This window comes from Dendropsophus ebraccatus, chromosome 14, assembly GCF_027789765.1.
Source record: "Dendropsophus ebraccatus isolate aDenEbr1 chromosome 14, aDenEbr1.pat, whole genome shotgun sequence".
In the NCBI taxonomy this organism is placed as follows: Eukaryota; Metazoa; Chordata; class Amphibia; order Anura; family Hylidae; genus Dendropsophus; species Dendropsophus ebraccatus.
In genome coordinates, this window is record NC_091467.1 from 8,966,144 (window position 1) to 8,982,908 (window position 16,765).

The 16,765-nt window shown below is 42.6% G+C and overlaps 2 protein-coding genes and 1 non-coding gene across 8 annotated transcripts in view; 2 read left to right on the forward strand and 1 right to left on the reverse strand.

The window, feature by feature from the left end:
- Positions 1 to 6,465, forward strand: part of TPD52L2 (TPD52 like 2) — a 46,963-nt gene extending 40,498 nt beyond the window's left edge. For 5 of the 6 annotated variants that reach the window (XM_069952209.1, XM_069952208.1, XM_069952205.1 and 2 more), the window contains 2 exons: positions 1,356 to 1,404; positions 2,865 to 6,465. In XM_069952209.1, coding sequence (XP_069808310.1) covers positions 1,356 to 1,404; positions 2,865 to 2,948 — 133 coding nt within the window. In that variant the 3' untranslated portion in view covers positions 2,949 to 6,465. Of the gene's footprint in view, positions 1 to 709; positions 752 to 1,355; positions 1,405 to 2,864 lie in introns of all 6 variants that reach the window. The other variant, XM_069952211.1, reaches the window with a different exon arrangement.
- The window catches only part of ZBTB46 (zinc finger and BTB domain containing 46), an 87,620-nt gene extending 73,326 nt beyond the window's left edge, over positions 1 to 14,294 (reverse strand). Inside the window, exon 1 of the mRNA XM_069952199.1 lies at positions 14,214 to 14,294. The gene's annotated coding sequence lies outside the window, so the exon portion shown is untranslated. The remainder of the gene's footprint in view (positions 1 to 14,213) is intronic.
- Positions 14,057 to 14,128, forward strand: TRNAE-CUC (transfer RNA glutamic acid (anticodon CUC)). The gene has a single exon. It is a non-coding gene; the product is annotated as a tRNA-Glu (tRNA).
- Positions 14,295 to 16,765: the final 2,471 nt, after the last annotated feature.

Consider the following 16,765-nt stretch of genomic DNA (forward strand, 5'->3'; position numbering starts at 1 on the left):
CGCTTGATTACTCAGGAGGTCGGCCATGCGATATGGTCCTAAGAGATTTACTTCCGATTGCTGCAACCTCCATCTTCTGCAGCGATATATAGATCATAGTGAACTGGCGAGTGAAGTGCTCAGCCAAAAGCTTCTCTTAGCTCTATCGGTCGGAGTCTGAACACACAGACCTGACCAATCAAAGCGTTTTAAGTTTTTTTTTTTTGTAAGTGATAGGGATGCTCTAAATGTCATCTACTGCACCCTGTCATCAGAATGGGGAGCGGCTGACTGTAAAATCAACTGTGTGGATTATAGTATAGCACCTTTTATACTGTATATTTATCTTGGTGCTCCTTTTATATCAACGTGACCTAATCTACCTATTGCATACAAGTGGCAATAATTATATTGTTCACAGATCCTGCAAAATCCTGAAATGAATATATTAGTGTTAAAAAAAAGAGGATAGAGAAAAAGCAGTGCACCCTGTCATAAAGTTGGCCATATAAATAAGGTAGCTGTCTCCTGAATAAAGGTCCTTCTACAAGTCCCCAAATGGTGCCGTGCGAGGGTTAAGCGAGAATTTACATGTAATGTCAATATTGTGCATATCACAAGCAAACACTGACAGTTCCTGACTGCTTGGTTGCCGTCCATGTGTGTACCGTGCCCGACATTTCTTCTTTCCGCTAACTCTGATTTCTGCTCCCACATGCCTTCCGAGTAGCAGTTATTCAATCCGCCACTCCATAAGCATGCCGGCAATGAGGTAATGTATAACCACAGGGTTCGAGCCTTAATTGCATGTTCCAAACGTTTCATGGTAATTTAAGCTGGCATCTCTTACAGCCTATGCTTTGCATACATTACTTAGAATATATCATAATACATGTATAGATTTATTGGTCTGTATACAGGAACGGTATTGTTGCCTGTCCCGACGGGGAACACTGCCGACATTGTAAAGGATAGAAAAGTGTAACGAGTATTTGGTTGGTTTTCATTAGCCACGTCGCAGCTTTAGTGTCTGCTCACACATGATGGGGGTTGTGCAAACATGATAACATAATAAGGGTCTGTTTACGCCTGCAGTGTGTGTCTGGCAGTATGCAACGGGGAAGCTCCTAATTATGTTAAACATACAGGACCCATTCACCCAGTAAATGCCCTTTCGGTATCCTTGAGGCCGGTATACGTCCTTATACCCTTTGGTTGACTCATACCTATGTGTGTCTATATACCTCAGATACAATCAGCCTAACATATTCCTCACATACACTGCAAACTTAGCTTATTTTGTTTGTCTTACATAGAGTTTATGAGCGGTCCTTTACAAGCACCTTAGCTGACCTTACTTTGACTGTCTTTTCTAGGAACTCGGCCACCTTCAAATCTTTTGAAGATCGTGTGGTGAATTTAAAGGTGAGAGAAGAAGAACCTAATAGCCGTGTACACCCCATTCAGGCAAAGTGCCAGCATTATAAAAAGTTCATGTGACCAGTTTATATAGGTTATGCCGGTAATATAATAAGTAGATATGACTAGTTTATATAGCATGCGTCACTTAAGGCTGCAATCACACGTCCCGTAAAATTTTAGGAACCATTCAAGTGAATGCAGCCATTCACACGATCCGTGCCACGGTTTATAAGGAGGAGATTGCTGTAAAGTTATCTGTGTGTATATCAGTATAAGTATGATCAGTAATGTTTTCTATCCATGTCAACAAGAGAGGTCTTGTTCATTATCATCTATTTTCATGGGGCTCGCTGGAAAGCATATCATTAAATGCTGTTAAAAACCGCCCAGGCAAGATGGCAGCCCCCAAATTTAATGTACAAAACATTTTAAAGAATAAAATCAGAAAAGAAGCAGTTTAGAAAAGAAGAACATGTTCCAGTATCTGGCTCTAGAAAAAAAAATATAGGCAAATACGTTCCCTTTAAATGCCTACTATCATTTGGAACCAATGGCAGATCATTACTGTTTGTAATAAAGACAACGATAAAAAAAAAAAAATAATAATTGCCCACCGACCGCACATCACATTGACGGCTGATGACTGTGTAAAAAAAATAATTACTGTTACACGTACCTTTTTCTTTTTTTTTTTTTTTAATACACGTCAGAGGGAAGGGAGATATGGTCACACTGGGGGGCCGCAGGCCAAGCCCCAGTGCATAGGACTTGGCAGAGCTTCAAAAAAAAAAAAAAAAAAAGAAGGGCTATGGCATTGGGATCCCCGTATCGGCGCCAATTGACTTGTGGGGGGGAGGGTAAAAATAATAGGCAATATACATTTTCTTATTTGCTTTACAGCAAGGGCCACACAGACATCGCTACCTATGTTTGTGCACAATTATCAAGCCATGTAATAGGCTTAGTATCTTATTTTATTTTACTTATTTATTGTATAATGTATCATAAATTTTACCTGTTCTGTATATTTTAAAAAGCACTGCGGAATCTGTTGGCGCTATACAAATAAATATAAGTAGTAGTAGTAATTGAGAACTGATCTAGCAGGTCGGGACTCGCTTTTCCAGAATATCGGGCCTTAGTTTAGGATATGACAGTGGTACTATGCCTTCACCAAGCTGACCTAAAGAGCCTCTAAAAGTGCCAATAGTCAGAGTGAAAACTAATTGCCATTTAAACCCATGATTTGCACTTGGGGTTATATAGTAGATGTCACTGTGTACAACTTTGATAAGGTATTGATGGGTTAATCTGCCTATACACAGGCTTTTAGAAATCCCAATGAAATGATCCCTACTCTTTCAGTAGAGAGAGAGTGTGAGTTTGTGTGTGTGTGTGTGTGTGTATATACATGTATGTATATATATTATATTCCATTGTATTTGTATTTTTTCCATTTCTAGTCCAGAGGATCTACAGACGGAGAAAACGGAGGCCAGAATTTGCACTCTCCAGACAATAAATCACAGGATTCTGCCCCATTCTAGGTCGTCTTTGTTGTGTCGCCTTTAACTTTGTTTATCCATTCTGTCCTGTAGCAACCTCATCATCTCAAAGCCCAAAAAGGGGGCTGCCAGCAAACACAATGACACTAACCTTTGCCCCTGAAATTGTGATTTTGTGTAAAAATATAAACATTCCCTCCCACACCTTTACAGTTGGTTTTCCTTGGCTGAATTGCACCTACCTAACACAATGCAGCGTTTCAGTGCTCTTTCAAAGCTTTTGTTACGAATGGCATTGATTAAACAAATGCTATTCTAATGAATGTAACGCTATTGGTTTGGGTCATTTATGATATATGCAATTTTAGTGGAATTGACGTTATCATAAATTGAATATGCCTATCCCCGTGTATGAGTACATTGATACCTTTAGAACATTTACAGTCCAGAACTGTATAATCCTAAGCATGGCCTGAAGGTGGCGTTAGTCCACGTTACCATACAGTTCTTTAGTAGCACCGCCTGATATAGGAGGGTGTGACAGATTTCTTACCATTTGGTCAGCTTATTTATTGGTCTGTATTATTTGCTTCCATTAGGTCTGTCATTGGAGATACCTGTTACTAGGTGCCTCTTCATAGTTTGGTGTGAGGATCCTGTTGCTGAGCAAACCAAACATGTCGGGCTACCTCTGTGCACAAGTTCTATTGATTGGAGTAGAGCTCATGCACGGAACTTTCCAGACATGGGACGTTTTCTCCGCGACCTGATCCTCCAGCATGAGCTGCATCATGTCAAACTGTGGAGATGCGTGTAACCACAGGTACCCTTTAAGGTTTTGATCTCTTAGTTAAAAAAATGTAAAGGCAGTCATTTTTCAGATATGAAGAAGTTAATTGTTTTTTGCCTATACAGGAGTCAAAACATTCAGTAACTATCTCCAGAATAATGACAGATTCTTCCTGAGCAATCTTTATAAAACAATGGAGCCAGTCTAGACACATTTCTACTTCTAGATAATTATAAATCCCTCACGGGTAACTCACATTTTGCCTCCAGAACCCTCCTCTGCCTCTCGGATCTGACAGGAGGTGTAGTGTAGACTCCTCCGATATATCATTGTACAATAGCTTAGAGTATATTTTTGTTAATAACACTATAGGAGTGAACACAGCTCTTCAGGGCTTCATTGTCTGACCCGGCACTCACGGCCTTGTAGGTGTAAATGCTGCAGGCTCCGCAGAAGCTAACTGTCCCTAATCCTTTTTTCTTTCTTGGTGTGATTTATTGTTTGCCGTGTTTCTGGGGTTCAAGTTTACACTGCTTTCTGCACGTAACTCCTGGACACTCTGAGAATGTCTTGTGTCCTTGCAGGAAAATAAGTGAATGCAGAATAGCTGCGACTGCTCTCATAAGGTCTGTCACCTCTCTGATACTTGAACTACTCTGCTGCAAAAGCCCTCGGCAGCCCGAGTGGAGAAATGCAAAGAAATAAAAAATATATAAATGAAAATAAAGCGCATATATAGAATTATATACCATGCTAGCATTGTCTGTGGGTCATTTTAACTATTGCTTTTCTTGCTTGTGAGGTATACATGCTGGACGTATCACTTCATTGTTATATTTGCTAATAAGAAATAAAAGGCATAGGTAAGTGTACTGACTGTAAACAGCAGAGGTAGGGTCTGCTCACACTGCATCTGCGAGGTGTACAGCAGAAGGATTTTTCTATAGGCATATATTGCCTAAAGGCTCCAATGTTAGTGGAAAAAAAACAATGCTGCACAGTGATTTTGTGGGATACCTCTGTGTAGTATAGAGCAGCAGGCTAGATGACTCCATACAAAAATGGATGCCACAAATGCAGTGTGAATTCAGCCTTACTCCTATGTCCCATTTTAATAGTGCCCAGGAAGAATGAGATATGAGGCATTTTGTACTTCATACCTCAGTACTGTCACTAGTTCCTAAAGAATAAATTGTGTAATGATTGAATCTTCGGCAGGTATAGGTTTAAGGGACAAGCTGGAACTTGGTGCTTGGATTTAAATTGGAGTCCGTGGCATTTACCGGCACTAACTTAGGGGAAGGTGGGGAGAGAGGGCCATGTAACATATATTGTATGCATAAACCCATCATTAGAGTAGTGAGTAGTGCTGTGTATGCATGACACCCACAAAGCATGGAGGCTGCCCTTTTGGAAACTGATGACAATTTATAAGAATGTGGCGTGTTTAAGGTATTTTCTGGTACTTGATTTGGCAGAGCTGTCTTGTCCGGATGTACACCATAGAAAGAGCCAGGAGCCCCGGTTACATATGCTGTATACTGGTCATGCTAGCTTTCTGCAGCCCAGCTTCCGTTGAAGAGAATGGGAGCTGAGCAGCAGTAACTCACCATTGGCCACATCCTGTGTACATACAGGTTCTGTGGCTCTGCCAAACAGCTTATCAGTGGTAATAACAAGTATTGGCACTCAACTGATCGGATATTGATGGCCTAAATACCAGAAAGCACACCTTTTAAAGTGACACTGTCACCCCCTATTTGCATTTTGACTGCTCTCCACAGGTGTAAAGGGTAAATGTTACAGCTTTCATTACTTATTTTATATCACACCTCATGGTGCTTTTTCTGGTAAAAAGTTGTTTTTATCACCTGTGGATTGTTATATGTGGGCTCTGCCTCGCGGCCTATGTGCCACATTGCTTCGCTCCTAGCGCCACTTAGCCCCGCCCCCATCCCTGAAGTCATTGCTGCATAGGCCCCCTTTAGCGGCCATTGGTGTGGGACAATCTAGGGGGGTGGGGCCTAGAGCTTTAGGCTGGCCCTTCTAATGGCTGCTGAGGGGGCAGGGCCTATGTGGCGATGACGTCACGGATGGGGCTAAGTGGCGCCAGGGGCGGAACAATGTGGCACATGGGCCGCGAGGCCCCGTCCACATATACCAATCCACAGGTGATAAAAACGACTTTTTACCAGAACAAGCACCATGAGGTGTGATATTTTAATGAAAGCTGTAATATTTAACCTTAACACCTGTGGAGAGCAGTAAAAATGCAAAAAGGGGGTTACAGTGTCACTTTAAGTTAAATAGGTATTCCCCACAGTTACCTGTTGGGGTTCCCCTACGATCTTGAGAAAGTGGACCACAGTTTTCCCTTGAAGAAGATGAAATAGTTTCCAGCAAGCAGCTATTAAATGCCACTGGTCTTATGCCTCTACTCTCATCCTGTTTATTTGTCGTCTACATTGTTAAATGTAATGTCTTGTTTCCAATTTATCACTGTGACACATATAACCAAAGCATTCAAATTGTAACAAAACCTGCAAACTCCTGATTTATCCACTAGGGGGCCTACCTCCTATTCCCACTGCAGCACTGAGGGGAAAGAGTAGATGGAGGGGGAGCTACCTGTAGGACTGACTGCTGCAGCCTTCCTTATGTTCTTCATACATCACACTGCAAGAGGGGAGGACCAGGGATTTTCTGTTGTTCTCACCCTATGTTAACAGTGGATGCAGAGCTATGTCAATAAAATATTTACTAGTAGAATTGGTGGCCGTGTCCTGTTTTTATTCCACACATTTGTGTATTATAATTAGTGAATGATCAATAATCCTTTTATTTCTCTAGTGTGTAAATGCCCTGTAAGTAACATTACTGTACCAATATGGCTGTAAAGCGCTCTGTTTTTGCTTATTCTTGTACTTGGATGATGACTGCATATAGAGCCTGAGATAGGTTATTGATCTCGTAGTTGCAAATCACTTTTCCAACCGAAGCAAGTGCCGATCTGCTAGATCACGGCTTGCTTAGGCTTGGACAGGTTGAGCAGCCTCTGACTGCATAGAAAGGTTAGAGGTGTCAGCGGCGACTGTGGGGTACAGGCAGAAGGACACCAGGGCGCCGGTAGAGATAAGGAATTACTTTATTTTCTGTACTCCCATCAGTTGCTGACCGCAATCCTCTGCCTCCTATGATTTTTAAACTTTCTGAAAGACAACGATCAGTTGATGATTGGCTCCTCAGCAATAAGACCCTAACAAAATGGTTTTTAGATAAATTTGGATTGATATACAATGTAATGGCTAAAGCTATATTCACACATTGCATTCACATTGGTTTCTATAGCATCAAGGAACAGCAAGAACAATAACACTGCAATGTGTGAATAAAGATTAACCCCTTAAAGGGGTACTCAGGTGAAAATATTTTTCTTTCAAATCAACTGGTTTCAAAAATTCAGATTTATAATATACTTCTATTAAAAATCTCAAGTCTTACCATACGTATCAGCTGCTGTATGTGCTGCAGGAAGTGGTGTTTTTCTTTGCAATCTGACACACTGCTCTCTCCTGCTACCCCTGTTTAAGACAGGAACTGTCCAGAGCAGGAGAGGTTTTCTATGGGGATTTGCTGCTGCTCCTGTCTTGGACAGAGGTAGCAGCAGAGAGCACTGTGTAAGACTGAAAGGAAACAAGACTTCCTGCAGGACATACAGCAGCTGGTAAGTATGGGAAGACTTGAGATTTTTAAATAGAATTAAATAACAAATCTATATAACTTTCTGAAACCAGTTGGTTTGAAAGAAACATATTTTCACTGGAGTACCCCTTTAAAGCAGGTACGGAGGTACCTTTGGCCGTCCCAAAACTAGAAATCATGCTTGGATAACCTTGCTGTCCAGGCATGAGGGGAATTGTAGTCTTGCACATAAGGCATTGGAGAACTCTTCAAACACTGTGTTACAGGATAAAAACCTCACTGTATTTGTGACACAAGGTGGCGGTAATATCATGGTTTAGGCCTGTTTTCCTGCTTCTGGGTCAGGACGGCTTACCATTATAGATAGAACAATGAAGTATGAATTACATCAATTAACTGTCAAGACATCAGTCTGTGAGCTGAATTTCAAGAGAAGGTGGTCATGTGACAAAACAATGACCCTAAGCACAAGTTGTTCTACCAAAGTATAATTAAAGAAGAATAAGGTTTTGGTATGGCCACAGTCCTGATCTTAATCTAACAGAAATCTTGTGGAAGGACCTGAAGTGAGCAGTTCTTGGGAGGAAGCCAACTACCTGCCCAAAGGTGCAACTCATCCTGGCGCAGGAAAAGAGCAGCACAGGACATGTAGTATCACACTGTACTATGGAGAGGAGATACCAGACACCAACCAGTGCATGCACTTTACTAATACTGTGATTTTACCAGTAAAATGGCCAATTTCAGCTATTTTTTTTTTTTTTTTTTTTTTTACATGTTCCTGACTGTCCAGAAGTCCATAGGAGCAGTTTCAAATGGTGACACCATTTGGCTTTTGCCTTGTGGAAATCTGCATAGTTTCAGCTGCAAAAACCACACAGATTTTAGTCATGTAAACATACCAAAACTTTTTAAAAATTCATTATAGATGTCCTAATAGAAATTATGTGCAATTTTTCTTTAAAATTGAAATATTTTTTGTTAGACATTTTTGATAATTCTGCAGGTTAGAAAACACTAACCTGCTGTTATGTTCCCATAGAGCAGGTGACACTTGCAAGTTCTGCAGCGAAATCTGCTGTGATACTGGGTACTGTTATGGCCTATGGGCTCTACATTCTCACAGCAGATTTTAAATCAGCTGTGAGAATGTAGCCATGGCCTGCTTAACTCGACATCTGCTGGACTAACAAGCAAAAACATTACCTGTCCACGGTCCAACTTGCTTCTGTGGCTCTCTGGTCCCTACCATTCTGCACAGCCAATCAATCGCTGCAGCGGTACAGCACATTGACTGGCTAAGCAGAACTTAAATGACAGAAAAGCAAGCTGGATCACAGACAGGTAATGTATTCACTTGTTAGCCCTGCAGATGCTGAGTTAAGTAGGTCGTGGCTAACAGTACAAAGTATCGCAGCTGATTTCGCAGCAGGAAAATCCGCAGCACTAGGGTGTCAAGGCACCTTTAATCAATATGCAAATAAACGGTTTGATGCACTGGGGACATGTGGCATTTAAAAAGTTATTGATCACAGTGGGTGTCAATGCTGAGGTTTGCTGCAATCAGGAGATATAGCAGGGGAGAGAGCATGGCAGCAGCACCATCCACTCCCCGGCTGTATCTCCTGCTAATTCTGACAGTGTAAGGGTCCATTTACACAGAAAGATTATCTGCCAAAGATTTGAAGCCAAAGCCAGGAATGGATTTAAAGAGGAGAAATCTCAGGCTTTGTGACCCGATCTCTGTTTACAGTCTGCTCCTGGCTTTGACTTCAAATCTTTGGCAGATAATCTTTCTGTGTAACTAGACCCTTATGGTCTGTTTACACAGAAAGATTTATCTGACAGATTTTGGAAGCCAAAGCCAGGAACAGACTGAAAACAGAGAGCAGGTCATAAAGGAAAGACTGAGATTTCTCCTTTTTTAAATCCAGTTTTGGCTTTGGCTTCCAAAATCTGTCAGATAAATCTCTCTGTGTAACCGCACCATTAGTCTATGAGGCTTCATTGTCGGAATTAGGGAATGGATGTAATGGCCACTGCACTCTCTCCCTGGCTATATCTCCTGAGACCCGCTAAGATTCATAACAGGTGCTCTTTAAATACATGATTGGATCAGCTTATCTAATTCTGCGTTTAGACGGAACGATAATTCGCCTGATCGTACGATTAACCATTTCGAAGTAACGATTTTTTTTTATAACGATCAGCGTTTAGACGAAACGATATATTGTACAGAAAATTCGCTTTGCGTTCGCTTAAGCCTATCTCGCACATAGAAAAAAATCGGTGAACGACTGTTTACACTGAACAATCTGCGAATTTTTTGCGAACGACGATTTTAGAACATGTTGTAAAATCAAAATGAATGACTTCTCACTCGTCGTTCGATTGTTCGCTGCGTTTGCACATGTACGATCATCGTTCAAATTAGATTATCGTGCAAATTCGCACGATAATCGTTCCGAGTAAACGCAGCATAAGCCAAAATTCTGGCAACATTTTAACCAATACATAACTTGTACCACATTAATTATGCATCAGTTCACTTGTTGGCTGATTGTTGTCTTTCAACATGTCAATCAGCCGATGGCTGCACAGCTCCTATGTAATGAGTGATGCGTGACCAACAGCTGATTAAAGCAAAGGGCTGCACGAACATCAATAGAGATGAACGAATTTACAGAAATAATGAAAAAAAGTGCTTTGTTATGTGGTGTCCCACCACTGGTGCTGTCTAGAGCACCTGAGTAAGTCACTCTCAGGTTCACAAGTGGGAGATGTATTACTGTGTTTTCCCCACTAGGTGTCACCACTGTTTGGTTGCATAGCTGAAGTCACAAGAGTTAATCCTGTTATGTCATGTGTTGTATTGCTGACCAGTCATCAAAGGTGCTTATTTTTCTCTTGCCCTATCCTATCTCTTCTTTCTCACACACACAAACACACTCAGCCCCACCAATCACAGGAGGGTTTAGTTTGGCCTGTCGGAGGAGTTAGTCTTGGTAGAGGAAGTGAGTCAGTTCAGACTTGGTATTCAGCGTGAGAGGAAGCAAACAATCTCAGTTTCTGCAGAAGTTAAAGAGGATGTACCACCTGGTACATCCTCTTTAACCTAAACCCACTGATCGAACGGCGCCGGCACGGGGAATCCGGTGCCGCGGTCCGTTTTTCGGACCGAGGCCCTGTTCCCGTGCACGGCGCTGTTCTATGCACCAGAACCGGCCGTTGCTCAAGCACTGGAGGCGGGCCGAGCCGCCCCAATGGGAGGGAATTCCCTCCCCTGTATGACGCGGCTCCATTCATTCTAAGGGAGCCGCGTCATACAGGGGAATTCCCTCCCACTGGGGGCGTGCCGGCCCGCCTCCATTGCTTGAGCACTGGCCGGTTCCGGTGCATAGAACGGCGCCGTTCGATCAGTGGGTTTAGGTTATAGAGGATGTACCAGGTGGTACATCCTCTTTAAAGTGACTCTGTACCCACAATCTGACCCCCCCCCTAAACCCCTTGTACCTTCAGATAGCTGCTTTTAATCCAAGATCTGTCCTGGAGTCCATTCGGCAGGTGATGCAGTTATTGTCCTAAAAAACTACTTTTAAACTTGCAGCCCTGTGCCCAACGGCCGTGGTCTAGATTGTGTATGCATTAGGCTGGCACAACCTCTCTGTCCCTCTATCCCGCCCTCATCATTAGGAATTGCCGAACGGACCCCAGGACAGATTTTGGATTAAAAGCAGCTATCCGAAGGTACAAGTGATTTTGGGGGAACGGATTGTGGGTACAGAGTTGCTTTAAGCTGGGGTCTGGCTTGGCCAGGACCCTTGATGGGGAGTAAGTAGTTGGAGGTCCAAGTGGACAGATCTGTGAGAGACCAGCTCTTTACAAAGTCTTCTTACTAGACACTACAGCAACCATGCGGTGCTAAACTCTATTTAGAGGAGAGAAGCCTCCTAAGATAACCCTTGCCCATGCCAGGAACCTTTCTAAACAGTGCAGGGCAGTATCCTAAAGCAAGAGGAACTAACCCCAGTAGGACAAAGCTACCAGGGAAAAGGTCTACATATCCTACTGTGCAGTGGAGGACGGGGAAGTCTCGGAAGCCTGCTACACCCAGATAACAGATGATTGGAACTCATATTACCCATCTAGGATGGGTATCTCGCAACTAGGGGTCATAAGGCGGTTCAGAGCCACTACTGGCATCCGTGAGTACGAGTATCTTATCTCTTCAACCTCTATGCCTGTTCCAGCAGAGGACATTCGCAACATTGGGCAGGGCTCCTCTGGCAACTCTTCTTCTCTCTCTACAAAGCACCTTCTACAAGCACTAGTTAAAAAGTCACTGTCGTTTTTTTTTTGCAGAAATCAATACTCCAGGCGATTTTAAGAAACTTTGTAATTGGGTTTATTAGCCAAATATGCTATTATCTGCATTTAAAAAGCCTTTTCCCAGGCCCCTCCCCCTCCCTCTTCTTTTCCATCCACTGCAAAAAATCAGGAAATTGTGACTTGTTGCATCAGACGTACCCAGTCTGTTCTAGGGAGAGGGGAGGGGGGAGGAGGGAGTTAGCCGACAGCAGATAACAGAGGATTACAGGCACAGAGCTGGGTGACAGCTGTAATCAGAGGTCAGAGAGGTCAGTGGTGACTGTCAGAGGAGATAAAGGGCGATGTATTTGTAGATTAACTCTTTGTTGTCCTGTTTTGGTCTTTTATTTAGCTCTCTCCATAGGAGAACAATGAAGACAGGGGGGAGAGCTTCAAACTGCTTTTTCATGATAAAAATGCATTTTTCAGCTAATAAACCTAATTACAAAGTTTCTTAAAATCGCCTGGACTACTACACTTTAAGTTGTGTGTCAAGATTTGCACTATTGTATCACGCATACTGTTGAATCTGAACCTTTCCTGTGTTGCTAAACACCTTCCTGAGGTGTTGTATTTTTGACTACACGCACAGGACTCTGGTCGACTTTGTTGGCACCTGCACCCATACACATCACCTTATACTTGGGTTATTTCCCGTTTTTGTGAGTGGCAACATCAACAACCCGGGTCTCCTACCACTCCAGGCTACCGTGACAAGTGCCCAAGTGACCCTAAACACTCCCAGAGGTTACCGACCATTGCAGGATACCACAGCCTAGCCGATCATCAGCCTGCTGCCGTTTAAGTCACTGCAGCTCCGTGCCGCTCCTCCCCGGGGGCTGGGAAAAGCGGGATCCAGTCCTGGGAAACTTCTCCCAGTTTTCCAGGACTGGATCCAGCTTTTCCAGGCACCCAGGAAGAAGCGGCAGGCAGTTATAAGGCAGCAGCTGATAACAATGCGCTTCGCTTTGTTTTTACTGTAAATTCGCCCATCTCTAAATATCACTAACAATGTCTGTGCAGCCCTACCCGCATGATTAGATCAGTTCTGGCTTACACTGGCTTTAGGCCATCCAATACGGCCCTAGGACTATGGCCACGTTCTGCATAGAAAGTGTACGTGGAATGCCTGTAACAAACTCCCCCGAGTAGCATCTGTAATAAGATGCCAGGAGCAGAGAAACTGCATGCATACTGTATGCATATGCGCTGATTCATTACAGCACGGCACATATGCATACAGTTTCCCTGTCTCCAGCATCTTATCAAAGATGCTGCCTGGGCGGGAAGGGGGTAGTCCGTTACACGCATTACACGTCCGTTTCCTGAGCAGAACACGGAACGTGTGAATGCAGCCTATCCCTAAGGGTGCCTTCTCACACACTGGATCCGCAACGGATTTCACAATGCAAATTCGCAGCAAAATCCACTGCGGATCCAGTGCGATCCCAATGAGAATGCATACTCACAGCGGGATTGACATCCCGCTGCGTGTATGTAAGTTACCCCCCGCCGGAGCATACATCACCTCCTCTCCGCTGCGGCTTGCTTTGGGGGTTCTAGGTGGGGCACCGCACTGATTAGCTGAGCAGGACAAGCAGACTCTGGGAACCTCCAAAGAAAGCTGGAGGGGGAAGGAGGTGATGTATGCTCTGGCCGGTGGGGGGGTCAACTTATATACACGCAGCAGGATGTCAATCTGGCTGCGAGTATGTATTCTCATTGGGATGAACGGGCACTGGGTTTGCTGAAATCCGCTGCGGATTCGATGTGTGTGAGGGCACCCTTATACAGATTTATCAGATGAGCCTAAAACACTGATAGGTGTGATTTATTCTTAAACTATCTAGTTCTGAATTAAAATGTCATAATTTATGAATAATCTGTTACCAAGTGATGTGCTTTTCACATAAAATAATAAGAAAAACTACATAATACAAGACTTTACAAAAGTAAATCCAATGCATTTCAAACTGGTTTCTCAGTCAGAACTGCTTAGGAACTCAATGGGTTAAGTGCAGACTTGCTCCACAGATACATGTCTCTTTGGGGCTCAGGAGCGTGGGTGTGGATTAAGAACTGAGCTGGATGACTACAAAAGATGAGGACAGATTTTATCATAGGATACATAGATGTGCTGATCTACGTTATGATCTCTGCATAATAACAGATATATTTATGTGTTATTCTTCATCTACTATAATCTACCTTTTTCCAAAATATAATTTCTATCACCAGCAGAGGGCAGTAGTGCAAACATAAACTTCTAGGTTCCAAACATATAGTAACTTCCCTGGTGGTCTAGTGGTTAGGATTCGGCGCTCTCACCGCCGCGGCCCGGGTTCGATTCCCGGTCAGGGAAAAAAATTTTATACAAAATTCATGCCATCAAACATAGACTATTATAAATTACCTGGATTTTTACAGGATTTTTATTGTCATCTCACCTTGTAAACAGAAACTGAAAGTAATGAAGTGGAAAGTTCCAACACCTTTGAGTAAATATATACTGGGACTGCAGCATCTCCCTGCAAATAAAGGAAGGTAAATAATTGTAGACCCAAAAGTAATTACAACAAAGGCTTTTGCCTGTGGAGGATGAAACAAAGTTAGCACAGCTATGAAAATCTCACTTGTCATGTTATTACGACTTTTTGAGAGAGAATATACTAATTTTTCACAACAAATAATAATAATTGTCATGTTATTTAAATTTCTCTTACATAACATATGTAATATGTTGCAGTCACAATGGCTTTTTTGTTAAAATTGTGAAAAAAAGTCAATGTTAAATACTATATGACCATAAAGTGTAAATAGAGGATCATTCATAGAAATCATGAAAAGATCACTAAACAAAAGAATAGGGGGGCAGATGTTTGTCTTAGGTCCTAATTCTCAAACCATGGTATGCGTATCTCAAGGGGAACGCTCCATACCTCTAGGAGGTACTCATGCTGTATTTATGGACAACACAGGATGTAATAGTCCTGAGGGTATTGTGATGTAACTTATTTGCTTAGGGGACAGTTGACCTAAAGGAGTTGTCTGGGGAATAGAAAAGGGTATTTTCAGTTATGCTTCCCTGTGCTCCACTTCCTCCCCCTGGCTGTCTCACATGTCACAGGCATCACATGAGGGCAACAGCCTAATTTTTTGATTATGTGGTAACATCAATGCTTTCATCTTGAAGGATATACTTCCAAGACAGCCAGAGGGAGAAACCCTATGGCCACCTTTAAAAGGGTTGCTCCCCAAACAACCCCTTTAGGATGGCCATACACATTAGCTAAGAATAGACTGAAGGTTGAACAGATTGTCTGATGAACAATTGTTTCACAGATGCAGCCACAATATAACTTCATTAAAATAAATGCATATTTTTCTATTTAGATACAAGCTTTTTCTGTTTTTCCTCACTTGCCATCTTCTGACTGCTCATATAATACACTGCACTACTGCTGTACATCTGACTCCTTATATAATACACTGCACTACTGCTGTACATCTGACTGCTCATATAATACACTGCACTTCTACTGTACCTCTGACAAGTCATATAATACACTGCACTACTGCTGTACATCTGACGTCATATAATAAACTGCACTACTGCTCTACATCTGACTGCTCATATAATACACTGCACTTCTGCTGTACATCTGACTGCTCATATAATACACTGCACTTCTACTGTACCTCTGACAAGTCATATAATACACTGCACTACTGCTGTACATCTGACGTCATATAATAAACTGCACTACTGCTGTACATCTGACTGCTCATATAATACACTGCACTACTGCTGTACATCTGACGTCATATAATAAACTGCACTACTGCTCTACATCTGACTGCTCATATAATACACTGCACTTCTGCTGTACATCTGACTGCTCATATAATACACTGCACTTCTACTGTACCTCTGACAAGTCATATAATACACTGCACTACTGCTGTACATCTGACGTCATATAATAAACTGCACTACTGCTGTACATCTGACTGCTCATATAATACACTGCACTTCTGCTGTACATCTGACTGCTCATATAATACACTGCACTACTGCTGTACATCTGACTCCTTATATAATACACTGCACTACTGCTGTAAATCTGACTGCTCATATAATACCCTGCACTTCTACTGTACATCTGACTGCTCATATAATACACTGCACTACTGCTGTACTTCCAACTGCTCATGTAATACACTGCACTACTGCTGTACCTCTGCTCATATAATACACTGCACTACTGCTGTACATCTGACTCCTTATATAATGCACTGCACTACTGCTGTACTTCCAACTGCTCATGTAATACACTGCACTACTGCTGTACCTCTGCTGATATAATACACTGCACTACTGTTGTACATCTGACTCCTCATATAATACACTGCACTACTGCTGTACATCTGACTCCTCATATAATACACTGCACTACTGCTGTACATCTGACTCCTCATATAATACACTGCACTACAGCTGTACATCTGACTCCTCATATAATACACTGCACTACTGCTGTACATCTGACTCCTCATATAATACACTGCACTACTGCTGTACATCTGACTCCTCATATAATACACTGCACTACAGCTGTACATCTGACTCCTCATATAATTCCTCAGATTCTTTGAAAAAATGAAATGTGAAATCTGATTGGTTGCTAGGGGCAACTGAGACAATTCTACTGTACACAAGTTTGATAAATCTCCCCCATAGTGTGTATGTATATGTGTGTATTAGCTCTCATTTTTCTTCTGCCCCTTCCCCCATGTATCTACCCTATCCACTGACTTTTCCTAGATTTATTTGCCCCATTACCTGCCCCTTCCCTCTTGTATCTACCCTATCACCTGATCTTCCTCACATTTACTCGTCCCCACACCTGCCCCTTCCCTCCGCCTCTCCAGTCACGGCCGTGCTTACAGCTTCCTTCCCTCACACAGATTTTTCCCGCCCCGGGTTCCCCAGTGCGCG